At 39.9% G+C, this 15,896-nt stretch overlaps 1 protein-coding gene across 6 annotated transcripts in view; it reads right to left on the bottom strand.

Annotated features, from left to right (window-relative positions):
* The window catches only part of nlgn3a (neuroligin 3a), a 299,647-nt gene that overhangs the window by 55,155 nt on the left and 228,596 nt on the right, over window positions 1-15,896 (bottom strand). For all 6 annotated transcript variants that reach the window (XM_073058140.1, XM_073058143.1, XM_073058141.1 and 3 more), the window contains one exon: window positions 3,408-3,593. In XM_073058140.1, coding sequence (XP_072914241.1) covers window positions 3,408-3,593 — 186 coding nt within the window. The remainder of the gene's footprint in view (window positions 1-3,407; window positions 3,594-15,896) is intronic.

The following is a 15,896-nucleotide window of genomic DNA, read 5'->3' as shown; positions in this document are numbered from 1 at the left end:
ATCCATGGCCTCCTCTGCTGTCAAGATGAAGCCACACTCAGGTTGGAAGAACACCACCTGATATTCTGTCTGGGTAGCTCCAACCTGCTGGCTTAAACATTGATTTCTCTAACTTCCATTAATGCCCCTCCTCCTCTTCTCACTCTAAACCTTATTTATTTATTTCCTCCCCCTTTTTTTTCTTTCTCTCTCTGCCCATCTCACAATCACTCCTTGCCTGTTCTCCATCTCCCTCTGGTGATCCCTTCCCCCTTTCTTTCTCCCTATGCCTCCTGTCCCATGATCCTTTCCCTTCTCCAGCTGTGTATCCCTTTTGCCAATCAACTTTCCAGCTCTTAACTTTATCCCTCCCCCTCCTGTCTTCTCCTATCATTTCAGATTTCCCCCTCCCCCTCCCACTTTCATATCCCTTACTATCTTTTCTTTCAGTTAGTCCTGACAAAGAGTCTCGGCCTGAAACGTCGACAGTGCTTCTTCCTATAGATGCTGCCTGGCCTGCTGTGTTCCACCAGCATTTTGTGTGTGTTGCTTGAATTACCAGCATCTGCAGATTTTCTCATGATTTCATCTTTAAATTTATACCTTTTGGAAATCAGGTCATCTTTAACTCACTTAGCTATTCACAGTAACAGAAATTTTGGCCAGGGGTGCCCAAACATTTGCATGCCACTATACACTGTGGTAGTAAAGAGAAACACATAATGTAGAAAATAATGTTGTAGTTACAAGGAATGTTCAATGAAGAGAGACAAATTATGTACACAGGCCACAATGAGGTAGACTTGGAGATCAAGAATTCATCTTTAATGCACGAGAGATCTGTTCAAGAGACTTATTACAGTGCAGTAGAAATGTCCTTGATTCTGGTGGTACATGCTTCCAAGCTTTTGTATCTTCCGCCCAACAGGAAAGAGAAGAGAAAATGATTGGGGTGGTTACAAGAGGATATAGACAGGCTGCAGAGTTGGGCAGAAAAATGGCAGATGGAGTTCAATCCGGACAAGTGTGAGGTGATGCATTTTGGAAGGACAAACCAGAAGACTGAGTACAGGATTAACGGTCAGTTACTTAAGAATGTGGATGAACAAAGGGACCTTGGGATTCAAATCCATACATCCCTTAAGGCCGCTGCACAGGTTAATAGGGTAGTTAAGAAGGCCTATGGGATGCTAGGCTTCATTAACAGGGGGATTGAGTTCAAAATTAGAGAGGACATGTTGCAACTCTACAAATCTCTGGTGAGACCACACTTAGAGTATTGTGTTCAATTCTGGTCACCTCATTATAGGAAGGATGTGGAAGCTATAGAAAGGGTGCAGAGGAGATTTACCAGGATGTTGTCTGGTTTGGAGAACAAGTCATATGAAGCAAGGTTAGCAGAGCTGGGACTTTTCTCTTTGGAGTGTAGACGAATGAGAGGGGACTTGATAGAGGTCTACAAGATTATGAGAGGCATAGATAGGGTGGATAGTCAGTACCTGTTTCCCAGGGCACCAATAGCAAACACCAGAGGGCATATGTACAAAATTAAGGGAGGGAAGTTTAGGGGAGACATCACGGGTAAGTTTTTTACACAGAGGGTTGTGAGTACCTGGAATGACTTGCCAGGGATGGTGGTGGAGGCTAAAACATTAGGGGTATTTAAAAGCCTCTTGGACAGGCACATGGATGAAAGAAAAATGGGGGGTTATGGGGTAGTGTGGGTTTAGTACTTTTTTTTAAGGATTATATGGGTCGGCACAACATGGAGGACTGAAGGGCCTGTACTGTGCTGTTGTTTTCTATGGTTCTATGGAGGGTCCTTGAATATTCTGGCTGCTTTCCCAAAGCAAAGAAGCATAGATGGAGCCAGTGGAGATGAGGCAGGTTTGTGTGATGGACTGGGCTGCATTCACAAATCTCTGCAATTTCTTGTGGTCTTGGACAGAACATTTGCCATACCCAACTGTGATGCATCCAGATCGGCTGCTTCCTGTGGTTCATTTGTAAAAGATTGGTCTAAGTCAGTGGGGACACGCCAAATTTCTGTAGCTTCTGATGGAGTCTGAGTGGATGCATTCCACCAGCATTTTGTGTGTGAAGTTAAAGATGACACATTTCTTTAATATTTCAAGCAAGATTAATTTCATTTCCATCTTTTACTGTTTCAAAATAACAAAAAAGAAAAAGGGCCTGAAGCAAAAGTTTGGGCACCCTGCATGGTCAGTACTGAGTAACACTCCCTTTGGCAAGTATCACAGCTTGTATGTGCTTTCTGTAGCCAGCTAAGAGTCTTCCAATTCTTGTTTGAGGGATTTTCACCCATTCTTCCTTGCAAAAGGCTTCTAGTTCTGTGAGATTCTTGGGCCATCTTGCATGCACTGCTCTTTTGAGGTCTCTCCACAGATTTTCGATGATGTTTAGGTCAGGGGACTGTGAGGGCCATGACAAAACCTTCAGCTTGCGCCTCTTGAGGTAGCCCATTGTGGATTTTGAGGTGTGTTTAGGATCATTATCCTGTTGTAGAAGCCATCCTTTTTTCATCTTCAGCTTTTTTACAGACAGTGTGATGTTTGCTTCCAGGATTTGCTGGTATTTAATTGAATTCATTCTTCCTTCTACTAGTGAAATGTTCCCCGTGCCATTGGCTGCAACACAAGCCCAAAGCATGATCAATCCACCCCGTTGGAGAGGTGTTCTTTTCATGAAATTCTGCACCCTTTTTTCTCCAAACATACCTTTGCTCATTGCGGCCAAAAAGTTCTAGTTTAACTTCATCAGTCTACAGAACTTGTTTCCAAAATGCATCAGGCTTGTTTAGGTGTTCCTTTGCAAACTTCTGACGCTGAATTTTGTGGTGAGGACGCAGGAAAGGTTTTCTTCTGATGACTCTTCCATGAAGGTCATATTTGTGCAGGTGTCGCTGCACAGTAGAACAGTGCACCACCACTCCAGAGTCTGCTAAATCTTCCTGAAGCTCCTTTGCAGTCAAACAGGGGTTTTGGTTTGCCTTTCTAGCAATCCTACGAGCAGTTCTCTCGGAAAGTTTTCTTGGTCTTCCAGACCTCAACTTGACCTCCACCGTTCCTGTTAACTGCTATTTCTTAATTACATTATGAACTGAGGAAACGGCTACTGAAAACGCTTCGCTATCTTCTTATAGCCTTAAACTATGCTGGAAGTTTTATGGCTAGCCAGATTTCTCATTAGCTGCCATCCTCAAACCAATGTGCTGCTGATATCATTGTTTCCTCTCCTGCTCTATTTGCATACCTTTTCCTACTCTCTCACCTATTCGTTAAAAAGCTTCTTTGTTTGTCACCAACCCTAATCTATTCCTTATCAACTTGATCTCTAATCGTATGTTTTTTTTTCCCTTAGAAATCCTTCATAATTTCTGGAAGTAATCGGCTAAGGATATGACTTACCTTCTGAATGATGAGACAGAGTGAGAAGACTGACACATGACCCGCCAATTCCAGATCCAAAAACTGTAATCCGTAAAGGATCCCCTCCAAAGAAGGCTACATTTTCACTGATCCAGCGTAGGGCCTGGATCTGATCCAGAAGTCCATAATTGCCTTTTGCAGCTTGATCACCAGTGCTTAGGAAACCTGTAATGAACAGACAGCGTTGAAGAGAGAATAGTCACAGGCATAGGACACAATTATTTCAGGCACTTACTTTACAAACTGCAACTTAGGTCATTGTCCTTTCTCAATAAAGGGAATAAGAGACTTTTGCATTCATAAAATAACAAAATGCACTGTGCAAAAATCTTTAAATACAGTACAAGTCAGTGCAGATCAGTTTACATGATATGTTAATAACAAATTCATGTGATACAAGTCTGAAAGCAAAGCTTAATTTAACTTTGCTGGAAAGTAGACTAAAATTGTCTCAAGTTGTTTCTGACTGGCCTCAGGCCAGACCATGATCCAGTCCGAGTTACCATTTACATATACTCCGAGCATCTGCTGTGGGAAAGAAATCAGTTTTCATCTACACAGATTTGAAGTTCCAATTAACTTTTATGGGAATTGCCACTGTGACTAAGGTTAGACTATTTAATTGGCCAAAATCTCTTTCAGATGCACCTGCCCATTGCTATCATTTTAACTATGCAAGCAATGCATTGTAAATATTGACTACTTGGTACATTTGGATGTTTCTGTCTCAGCAGGGAATATAGCATGAGTGGACTATGCTCTCCATGATGCTCCTTATATGATGATATCTACATTAAAAAATCAAATAAAAGAATACATGTTACAACCTGGTAGCAATATTGAATTCTGAAAATTATAAGTAACTTATGTTTTTTGTCTGAATCAGTCTTCTATCTGTGATGTTGACCCAGCTTGTCTGTTTTTTTTTTCTCATTTTTTGTCTGGAAGATGAAGACTTGCTCAGCATTTTACAATTCCTAAATTCATTTCTCTATGTTCTTTTGTCTAGTGTATAACAAAGGGTTATGAGGAGCGTTTACAGGCTCTGAGCCTGTACTTGCTAGAATTTAGAAGAATGACGGGGGATCTCATTAAAACAGATCAAATACTGAAAGACCTAGATGGAGTAGATGTGGAAAGGATGCTTACTATCTGTGGGGGAGTCTAGGACCAGAAGATACTACCTCTGAATAGAGAGATGAGGAGGAATTTCTTTAGCCAGGGAGTGGTAAATCTGTGGAATTCGTTCCCACAGATGGGTGTGGAGGCCAAATCATTGTGAATATTTAAAGTGGAGGTTGATAGATTCTTGATTAATCAGGGTGTCAAAGGATTCAAGATTTCAAAGAGAGAAGGCAGGAAAAAGGGTTGAGAGGGATAATAAATCAGCCATGATAGAATGGAGGAGCTGATTTAATGGGCCAAATGGCCTAATTCTGCTCCTATGCCTTCTGTATTCTGTTGTTAACTGTCGAGGGCATTAAAAAATAGTAGCACAAAAATATTGCTAATATTCATGTTGTCCATCTGGAATTTTAATCCATGTGCAGAACACTGGGTAAAAATAAATGATTGCAGCTCAGTATTGGGAAACAGGATCTCTGTTTAAGAAATGTGTCTTACACTTCATTGCAATAATTGGCTATGATTTTCTTGCCTTTATTCCTTGACAAAATGAAAGTATATCAAATGGAAACAGTTCCCACAAGTACAGGTGCTTCATTTATTTGATAGTCACATTCTTTTTTTAAAGGCTTCGGAAAAGTTCTCATTTACACACTTCTCAAACCTACATAATTCACAGAGTGTCTAATAGAAGTCGTCAATTAAAATTTATCAGCTGACAGCCTCATTTATAGTTGTTCGAGATTTTACCGAATCTTATCCCTGTCACTAAAATTTGTTCAACATCAGAGCTCATCTTTATGGATGTCTATAATATGAAGGGAGTTAAATGTTGTCATAATAGATTTTGAAGGCTCAGTTGAGAAGTCACAGGAGCCTTATGGATATATAGAGAGAAAATCAGGAGGAGAGAACATTTCAAATGATGTTCATTGTTTATTCAATAAGAATTCGACTGTTAATTACTGACTTTTCTTTAAGCTAGACGAATTATTCCCATGTCCAATTTTCACTATTTTCTGTGCACACTCCCTGTTGGAGAGTCTTCTTCATCATCGTTTTCACCCTTCGCATGATTTTAGTTACCTTCTCTGTATATCATTTATTGAAAAAAGAAACTACAATGATTTTGCTCTTGCCCAGGTTGCATTGTAAGGCTTCAGCATTTTCATTCAGGCTCCTGAAAGACTGAGTTCTTTACAACCAATTTTATAGTTCCTAGGGCCTACATGTCATATTTATTCTCCCTTTCTGTCCACGGATAGCATAATGGAATTAAAAGTTGGTAACTTCAGCCAATAATCCTGATGGCCAATTAATCATCCTGATACATTGTTCTGAATTATCAAGAGTGCTTCGATGAATCTACTGTGTGATGGAAAAACTATGAAAGTATCCAGTCTAGAGGACATTAAGACACAGTGTTGAGGATGCAGCTGCATATTGATCACTAAAACTCCTTTCTGAAAATTAAATTTAAGTAGTTTTTAGCATAACTTCAGTTGCTTCTAGTATCAGTGTGTCATTCATTCATTATATGCCTTGTTGTATGACATGGGTGATCATGGTCTTGATCATGTTTGCTCTTGACACATTTTTCTACATGAGTGGTTTGCCATTGCCTTCTTCTGGGCAGTGCCTTTACGAGATGATAACCCCAGCTATTATCAATACTCTGCAGAGATTGACTGCCTGGTGTCAATGGTCACGTAACCAGGACTTGTGATATGCACCAGCTGCTCATACGACCATTCACTAGCTGCTCCTGTAGCTTCATTTGACCCTGGTTGGGGGCTAAACAGGTGCTACACCTTGCCTAAGGGTGACCTGCAGGCTAGCGGAGGGAAGGAGAGCCTTACATCTCCTTTGGTAGAGATGTACTTCCACCTGCCAGCCACTGATGGAAACCTGAGCAACACACACAAAATGCTGGTGGAACGCAGCAGGTCAGGCAGCATCTATAGGGAGAATCATTGTCGATGTTTAGGGCTGAGACCCTTCGTCCTGACAGCGCTTCTCCCTATAGATGCTGCCTGGCCTGCTGTGTTCCACCAGCATTTTGTGTGTGTTGCTTGAATTTCCAGCATCTGCAGATTTCCTCGTGTTTGACCAATGGGAACCTGCTGGTTTCTGGAATTTAAATATTCATTCCTTAATTCATTGTTTTATGGAGAAAGGTGGTAACCAGAGTAGTCAACCTGAATAGAGTGTCAGTAACTCCAAGATTAATCTAACCCTTCCCTCCCAAATTGTCCTCCATTTTTCTTTCATCCATGTGCCCATCTAAGAGTTTCTTAAATGTCCTTAATGCATCTGCCTCTTCTGACCTGGCAGTATGTTCTATGTCTAAAAAAAACTACCTTTGGCATCCCCCCCTATACTTTCCTCCCATCACTTTAAACTTATGCTGGCTTGTATTAGTAATTTCTACCTTGAGAACAAGTCTTTGGCTGTCCACTCAATCTATACCTCTTATCATCTTGTACATTAGCACTGAATTTGTTGTGTTCAAGTGGTCTGAAAGTCTTCTGTCAGCAACTGTCATCTCTCCAGTGGTAACCCAGGGATTTTGTTGTACTGAGGCATCACGAAGATTACATAAAGATCTTCTTGAACAGTTATCTCTGTGCTTAAGAGCACAGTATCTTAATTCTAAATTCCTATCACCTGGTCAGTTCTATATCTCATCTATTACAGTGTAATAGATAACAGTAGATGGTTCATAAGAGTAGGGGAGATGCTGTAAATGTAAAATAGCCATTCTACCTTTCCAGAAATACGAGGTGGAAGGGTGAGCAGCTTTCAGTTTCTGGAACTCAACATCTCAGAAGATCGACCTTGGGCTCAATACATTGAAGAAATCATGAAGAAGATGTGCCAGCAGCTTCATTAGGAGTTTGAGGACATTTGGTATATCATCAAAGACCCCAGCAAATTTCTACAGATGTACCACGGAGATTATTCTGATTGGTTGCACCACCACCTGATATGGAGGTTAATGCACAGGCTCACAAAAGCCACAAAGGTGGCATCTGTCATTAAAGATCCTCAGCATCCAATACATGCCCTCTTCTCATTACTACCATCAAGGAGGAGGTACAGAAGCATGAAGATGCACTTTCAACATTTTAGGAACAGCCTGTTCCCTTACACTATCAGCCCATGAATCAATGAACACTACCTCACTATTTTGCTTTCATATTGCACTTTTTAATTTTTTTAATATTTCTTATTGTAACATTGAATTTTTTAATGTATTGCACAGTACTGCAGCTGTAAAATGACAAGTTTCATGACATACCATATGTTGGTGATCATAAACCTAATTCTGATTTTAATTCTGAAGGTCCAAGTTCTAGGAAGTCAAATTAACACACCTGGGAAGAGCTTCTTATAAAAGAGAAGAGATAAAAATTCACAAGTGAGTGGCTGCACAGTGGAAAGCACACCTGTTCTATTTCAGAAGTATAAATAGAGTTCAGTGGTGGCATTCATGCTTTTAAATCAGAAAGGCGTGAATTCAAGTCTCTATTCCAAGTCTTGGTACAAAATCTAGGTTGCCGTTGACACATAAATTGATTGCTGTGTTTCTGACATTATAACATTGTTTAAGCTTCAGAATACAATTCAATGATTGTAGAGCTCTTTAGCACATTGAAGTTACGAAGAATATTTTTCTTATTTTAAATGAAGCATTCTAGTTACTATATACAGAAGTGCTATTGGTCGAAAGCAGTACTAATATTATCTGGAAAAAGGAAAACGTAACTTTAAAAGGATATACTGTATTTCATGACCCCTGAATGACCAAAGTACCGTACATGAATCATCTTTTCAATCATGAATCATTGCAGGCATTTAGTGGGCTCAAGACTCTCCTCCCAATCATCAATGTGGGAATGACCAAATAATCTGAACTGATGATATTTATTGAGAGATCTGTGTTGTCCAAATCACATAGATTGTTATTCCTCCCTGTGCCTTGTGGTGCATCAGAGAACAACCCTGCTACTTCATTAACATTTTTCTGTTTTTACAAGGCCAGGTTGCTAGCTCGACACTCAGCCCAGCACAGATGGAAAGCCTGTAAGGGGCCAGCGACATTCAAACCCAGGATCACTCACCTGAAAGTCTGGTGCGGATGCCACAACCCCACTAGCTGGCTAAGTCACATAGATACATCAACTTCACTATTTTTCGAGAGTGCTAAGGGTGCTTTAATGCTAATTATGGAAGGAAGATGAAACCTTAAAATAACTTCATCCACCAGAAGGCGTGCCTGGTACTGAAGCACCCCTTAATGCAGTATCAGGGTAGATTATTCTGACTCATTTTTGGAGTGGAGCCTTCTGCATCAGGTGCAAAACTGAGCTGCAGGTGACACAATGGACCAATAATATTCCCAATCTATTGAGATGTTCAGTCAAGTGACACAGACTTTGAACTTTGCAGACTGAGTTGCAATCATGCTAACTCCACCCCACTTTTCCTTTTCTCTTCAGCACACCTTCTCCATTTTCATAACAAATAAAATTTAAAGCTGCCAAGCTTACCGATCCTTTCTCTCTGATAGGCTCAGTACTTGTGGGGCTGTGACTACATATAGTGTTCTGTAAACACTTCCTATTTAGCACAAGTTTTGAATTTAGATTCATTGCTGTAATATGTTTTCTAACTTTACTTGCAAAGGCAATTTCAGAAAGGCCTGCAGCTATTCGCAATTATTTCTCCCTTCAGTCCCTTCTGAAATCTGTTGCCTATATGCACATAACAAGATGTCACAAACAAAAATGTGGCAATTGCCTGATAATTGACAATAGCATTCTGTGTTGGGAAATAAAATATTCCCCAGTATACTAGGGATATTCCTGTCTATTATTTTTCAAAACAGTTCCAAGGGATTTTTGTTTCTTGCTGACTTTTGAGCAAAGATGGGGAGCTAATTAAATCCAAAAGGCATGATTCCTGTTACCACAGCATTGCCGTAATGCTGAGATTGGGTGTCAGCCTGGATGTTTCTACCTTGTTTCTAGAATGGGACTTGAACTACAGTGGCTGGGTTGGAATTTCCTATCTATAACTTCCCACAAATCTGTACAAAACGTATTTAAACCTTTTCTATTAGCATCATTTTTGAAGTTAGCAGCATTGCAATACTTGTTTTCATAACTTAGTCAGAAAGGCAATTTCAGAAAGGCCTGAAGCTATTGGCAATTACATCTTTCTCAGTTCCTTTAGCAATTTGTTGACACCCATGGATACCATAGAAACATGCAGCTGCACCAAATTTCCTGCTACTCATCTCAAAAAAACACATGAAATAATTTTTACTTCATGCTGTTATATGAATTAGCCATTTTTCTTGATGGTAATTTTCAATGACCGGCAGAAATTAGACCTGGGAGAGGTAAATAATTCTCAGCTGATGTATTTTGCACTCTTACCCAATGTCAAAATCAAGCCATTTATATGCCTGATCCATCCTCCTGCTCTAAGAAATCTTGTCCAGTACAGACCCAGGAAAACATGGTACCAATAAAACAAGAATTGGTCTGAAAAGCTGCAGGCTTAGTTCCAAAGTTTTTAACTACTTGGCCTCATAAATTTCATTTAATGATATTGTTTTGATAATGATACATTAACATTGTTGTCCATTCTATTTACCTAGGGAGTTATCCTGCATAATCCTGACCACAGTTTACATACCACCAGCAGTCAACGATAATCAAGTGCTTGAAATACTGCATGATGCCATCTCCACACATGAAACAGTCCATCCTAATGCATTTCAAATCATAGTCGGGTAATTCAACCAGGCTTGTGTGAAAAAAACCCTGCTCAATTACCTTCAGCATATAACCTATAGCACCTGTGGTCCCAACATACTAGAACACAGTTACACTAAGATAAAGAATGCCAACTGTTCCATGCCTAGACCACATTTTGGTAAATTGGATCTACCTGAAAAAAAGTGGAGACGAAAGAGCAAAACTCCAGAGACTAGGACAACAAAGAGGCGGTTGCAGGAGGAAGAGCAGCAGCTAAGGATTTGCTTTCTGTTAGTGGACCGGACTGTGTTCAAGGACTCATCTGTGGGTCTGAATAAATACACCATGGTTGTAACAGATTTTTAAAAACAGTTGTAGATGACTGTTCCTTCACAAAATCATTCAGAGTCTTCTCCAGCCTGAAGCCCTGGATGTACCATGAGATCCACAATCTGCTGAGAGCCAGATCAGAGGCGTACAAGGCTGGTGACCAAGAAAGCTCCAAGAGGTCCAGGTACATTCTCCAGAAAGCCATCTCACAGGTGATGTGGCAGTTCCAGGTTAAACTTGAATCAATGAAGGATGCTCGACAGTTGTGCTGGGTCCTGAATACTACTGCCTCGTATAAAGTTAAATAAAGTGACAAAGGAGACAGCAGTGCTTCACTTCCAGAAGAGCTCAATACCCCCTGTGCTTGCTTTGACCATCAAAACATGGATGAACCATCACAAACTCCCACAGCTCTCGATTGTCCTATGATTTCAGTCTCTGAGGCTGATGAGTAAGCAGTGTTCAGGAGGGTGAACCCACGAAAAGCATCTAGCCCAGATGGGGTACCTGGCTAAGTACCAGAGATCTGTGCTGAACAACTGGCTGGAGCTTTCACCAAAATCTTTAATCTCCTGCTTCAGCAGTCTGAAATACCCACCTTCTTCAAGCAGGCTTCAATTCTACCATGCCTAGGAAGAGTATGGTGACCTGCTTCAATGAATATCACCCAGTATCAGCACTTAGATCACAGTGATGAAGTGTTTTGAGATGTTGTTGATGAAACAAATCAACTCCTGCCTAAGAAGTGACTTAGGTCCACTCCAATTTGCCTACCAGAGCTAAAGGTCCACAGTAGCTGCCATCTCATTGTCTCTTCACTCAAACCTGGAACTTCTGGATAGCAAAGGTGCAAAATCAAGATGCTCTTTATTGACTACAGCTCAGCATTCCCTCAGAACTAATCAATGAGCTTCAAGACCTTGGTGTCAATACCTCCTTGTACAATTGGATCCTCAATTTTCTCACTGGCAGGCCCCAGTCAGTTCAAATCGGCAACAACATCTTGTCCAAGATCACCATCGGAACAGGTGCACCAGAAGGCTGTGTTCTTAGTCCCCTGTTCTACTCACTTTATTCTTATGACTGTGTGGTTAAGGACATTTCCAAAGCCATATTCAAATTTGTTGATGCCACCACTGTCATAGGCCAAAACCAAGGTGGTGATGAATCATCACATAGGAAGGAAATTGAAAATCTAGCTGTGTGGAGCCATAACAACAACCTCTTACTCGATGTCAGCAAGACTAAAGAGCTGACTATTGACTTCAGGAGAAGGAAACCAGAGGTCCATGAGCCAGTCCTCACTGAGCATCAGAAGTGCAGAGGGTCAGCAAATTTAAATTCTTTGGTGTTATTATTTCAGAGTACCTGTCCTGAGCTCAGCACAAAAGTGCAATTACAAAGAGAGCATGGTAGTGCCTCCACTTCCTTAGGAGTTTGTGGAGTATCTACATGACATCTAAAACTTTGACAAACAGCTGTCGATGTATTGTGGAAAGTATATTCCTGGTGGAAAGCATCACAACCTGGTATGGAAACTCCAATGCCCTTGAATAGAAACCATACAAAAAGTAGTGGATACCACCCAGTTCATCATGGGTAAATCCCTCCCCACCACTGAGCACATCTACATGAAGCATTGTTGCAGGCAAGCAGCATCTATCATCAGGGACCACCACCACCCAGGACATGTTTTCATCTTGCTGCTGTCATCAGAAAGAAGGTACAGGAGCCTCAGGATTCACACCACCAAGTTCAAGAACAGTCTGTACCCATCAACCATCAGGCTCTTGAACCAAAGGGGATAACTACACTCAGCTTCACTTGTCCTATTGTTGAAATGTTCCCACAACCTTTGGACTCACTTTCAAGGACCCTTCACCTCATGTTCATGATATTTATTGCTTATTTACTTATTAATTATTATTATTATTATTTATTTTAGTATTTGCACAGTTTGTTGTCATCTGCACTCTGGTTGAAGCCCAAGATGGGTGGTCTTCCATTGATTCTGCTATTGTTATCATTCTACAGATTTATTGAGTATGCCCACAAGAAAATGAATCTTACAGTTATAAATGGTGGCATATATGTACTTTGCTAAAAAAACTTACTTTGACTTAGAACTATGATTTACAATGCATTAGCCGAAGAAGCGGTCAATCTATTTCTCTCACAATTTCAAAATATGGTTGTCTTCAACAGAAATGAAAAATAATTTGTTTTTGTACAGAATCCGAAAGTCTTAAATGGACTAGGTTTAAAGTTAAATTCTTGCCTATCTTAAGCTTAGAAGTTTTTCAAAAAAAAGGAGAAAATAGGGGTGTAGAGGCATGGTGTGTCAAGCATCCACCTTCAGCGTACATTATGCTCCCCTCTTTATGGAATCTGAGAGCAGCAGTGGTATTGTTGGAGGCATCAGCATCTTGTGACTGATCATCAGCTCACAACTAATGTCAATAATCTAGAGAAGCAGAATTTTGGACCACCTTACACAGAATAATTAAATGATCTTCAGTTTTAGACATCCTATAATGGTTAAATCCTAGAGACCATTCTATCAAGGGAAAAACAGAGGAATGAAATAATGATCTAAAAGATGAATGGAAATGCACATCTAATTATCGGCTGTGTATATGAATTTAATATTGGCAAGCTAAGAAGGACTCAGATGGTTATGATCAAGGTCAGTCTCCATTGGCTGGATCCAATGCACTTGACTGATAAGGGTGCATCAAATTAAATCAAGAGCATCCTCTTCAGATGTTTAGATGCACACACACAGTACATTTATTTGATGAGAGTTTCAAAAGAGTTCTTGAAGAAAATTTCAAATGATGCATCAAAAAGATACTTTCCATTTGCTCAGAAGCACAGATTGACTTTTCTGACATTCTGGGAAAACATGAAAATGAGTACTGCAGTACGAGGCCTTCTCATTTTGATGCATAACTGTTTCTGCCCACCATTCAATCCAGTCTATTTGTTGTTTCCTGGGGCACCATGCCAAAATATGTGTGATCTATCATGATTGAACAAAATTCATTATATGCAATGGCAATCACAATGAATGTAAATTATTTCATAAATTGGCTTCATCTAAAATTATCAACTGAGAAATAGTCGTATCTGTTTATGCTTATTGAAAACTGTAATGATGTGTTAAAACTGGTTTGCCCGGAAAAGGGGACACGGTAGTGTAGCGGTTAGCGCAGTACTATTACTGCTCTGGGTGTCAGAGTTCAGAGTTCAATTCTGGAGTTCTTCATAAGAATTTCATACGCTCTTTTGTGAATGCATAGGTTTCCTCCAGGTGCCCCAGTTTCCTTCTACAGCCCAAAGATGTAAAATCAATAGGTTAACTGGTCTTTGTAAATTTTCCTGTGATTAGCTGGGGTTGAATCAGTGGGTTGCTGGTTTGTGCAGCTCAGTGGGCATTCCACACTGTATCTCTGAATAAAATTTTAAAAATTGAAATAAACCTGCTAAGAGAAACTTAAAAATAAATGCCTTCAAAGTATTATAAAGTAGATAAAGTGAAGTCATTCACTAGGAGCTGTAAAAGGCATTGGAAGATGTTTTTAAAGAAATCGACAGATATCTTCATTTCATTAATCTCCATATATTGTGCTTACAACTGTTGGTGATGGGCAGGGTGTGATACCAAGCCATCCAATTGTCTTGGTGATGTGGTGCATTACCTTTAATTTGAGCTTGTTTAAAATTCACTGGAGCTGCATACATTTCCCAGGGTCTGGGAACAACTCAGATCCCAATTCCAGAGATGAGAAAGGAAGCTGGCCCCTCAAATATGTTTTACTATATTCCTTGTGAGCCAAGATAAGCAGCATTGGTGGGATCTGTACCCCTAAGAAGGAGGTTTTTGGCCTTTTCTCTACTAGACCCTCACCTCTATGTGAAAATGAATGTTGTCCCTGATTTCCCCTTTCAATCAATTGCTTTAATACTCTTCCTATCAGAATCATAATTAAGTATGATTTCATTGAAAATGTTCTATGTCATATGATAGCAATACTACAAAAACCTATTGATCTCAGAACTGCTAAACTTCCAGATTGTGAAGCAGTGTTTCCTGAGTTCACTCTTAAATATCCTGACTCAATCAAACTTATGCAGTCCTTTTGCACCAAATAAATTTTATCTAACTAGTTTAAACATTTCCCTGCAATAGCTGAATTGGGTACATACAGTGTAGTAGTCATTTTCCTAGATGTTGATCTGGTGTAGTCTTATATTTTTGAATAAAATTCTTCTTACAGAGAACCAAAAGCAGTACAGCCAGTAGTGAATTGTGTGAATGACATAATTTATAGTTATGATGATATCTGCTGAATGCAGCAGCAATGTATTATCAGCACCTTTTCATTACCTAGATTGCATTATGAACTATACTTCCACATACCAAAATGTAATTAAACCTACTTCTTTGTGGGTGGCTCCAGCTCAGCCATTATCTCTGTAAATGAATCTTTGTAGTTAGTGGCTCAGTTGATAATCCCTTTCATCTGTAATTTTTCTTGGTGACAAAAATACGTTTTTCAGGTTTGCCAGTTGGAATCTTTCCAAATTGTATATCTTGCTAATTTATCTTTCAAAACACTGCTGCAAATCACTGTTGTAGCAGAGAGGTACCATCCAGCAACACAAGTGCAAAGATTTGTTAATGGGCCTCACATCTCACAGAACTATATATATATATATATATGTATACACACAGAGACACACTAGTATGCAAAAGCCTATTTTACCCATACTCGATAGCAAATAATTCCTGATAAAATTATCACCACTTTAAAACTGCACTAAGCATTTGTACCATAGTCTATGTCAGCAGATCTAACATTGATGGAATATTAGATAGAAATTTGGAACCACAACTATTTCACCCATTGACCAAAATTGGACCTCCCAATTGAAAGAACGTTTGTTTCTTCTTTGTCTTAAAAAGACAATGACTTACGGCTGCTTCGCAAACTATGAGAATTTTTGCTGGATTCGAAATTTTGCTCTTTAACCACATTGTTCTTCAAGCTGCCAAAGACTGATGGTACAATGAAGGTAATGGGGAATTTTGTCACTGGCTTCTTCCTATACCGTGAGGCGGCTCTCCAGTCGGGGAAATAGTTCACATTTTCCAGCATCACATTGTGGACCTTCATTATCGGGGATGAGAGAAAGGTGGTGTAATACAGCGGGGACAGCTTGGTAGAGGTCTGAACCATTT

Source organism: Hemitrygon akajei, chromosome 10, assembly GCF_048418815.1.
Source record: "Hemitrygon akajei chromosome 10, sHemAka1.3, whole genome shotgun sequence".
NCBI lineage: Eukaryota > Metazoa > Chordata > Chondrichthyes > Myliobatiformes > Dasyatidae > Hemitrygon > Hemitrygon akajei.
Note: the sequence above shows the minus strand (reverse complement) of the source record. Positions and strands in the feature narration are given on the sequence as shown.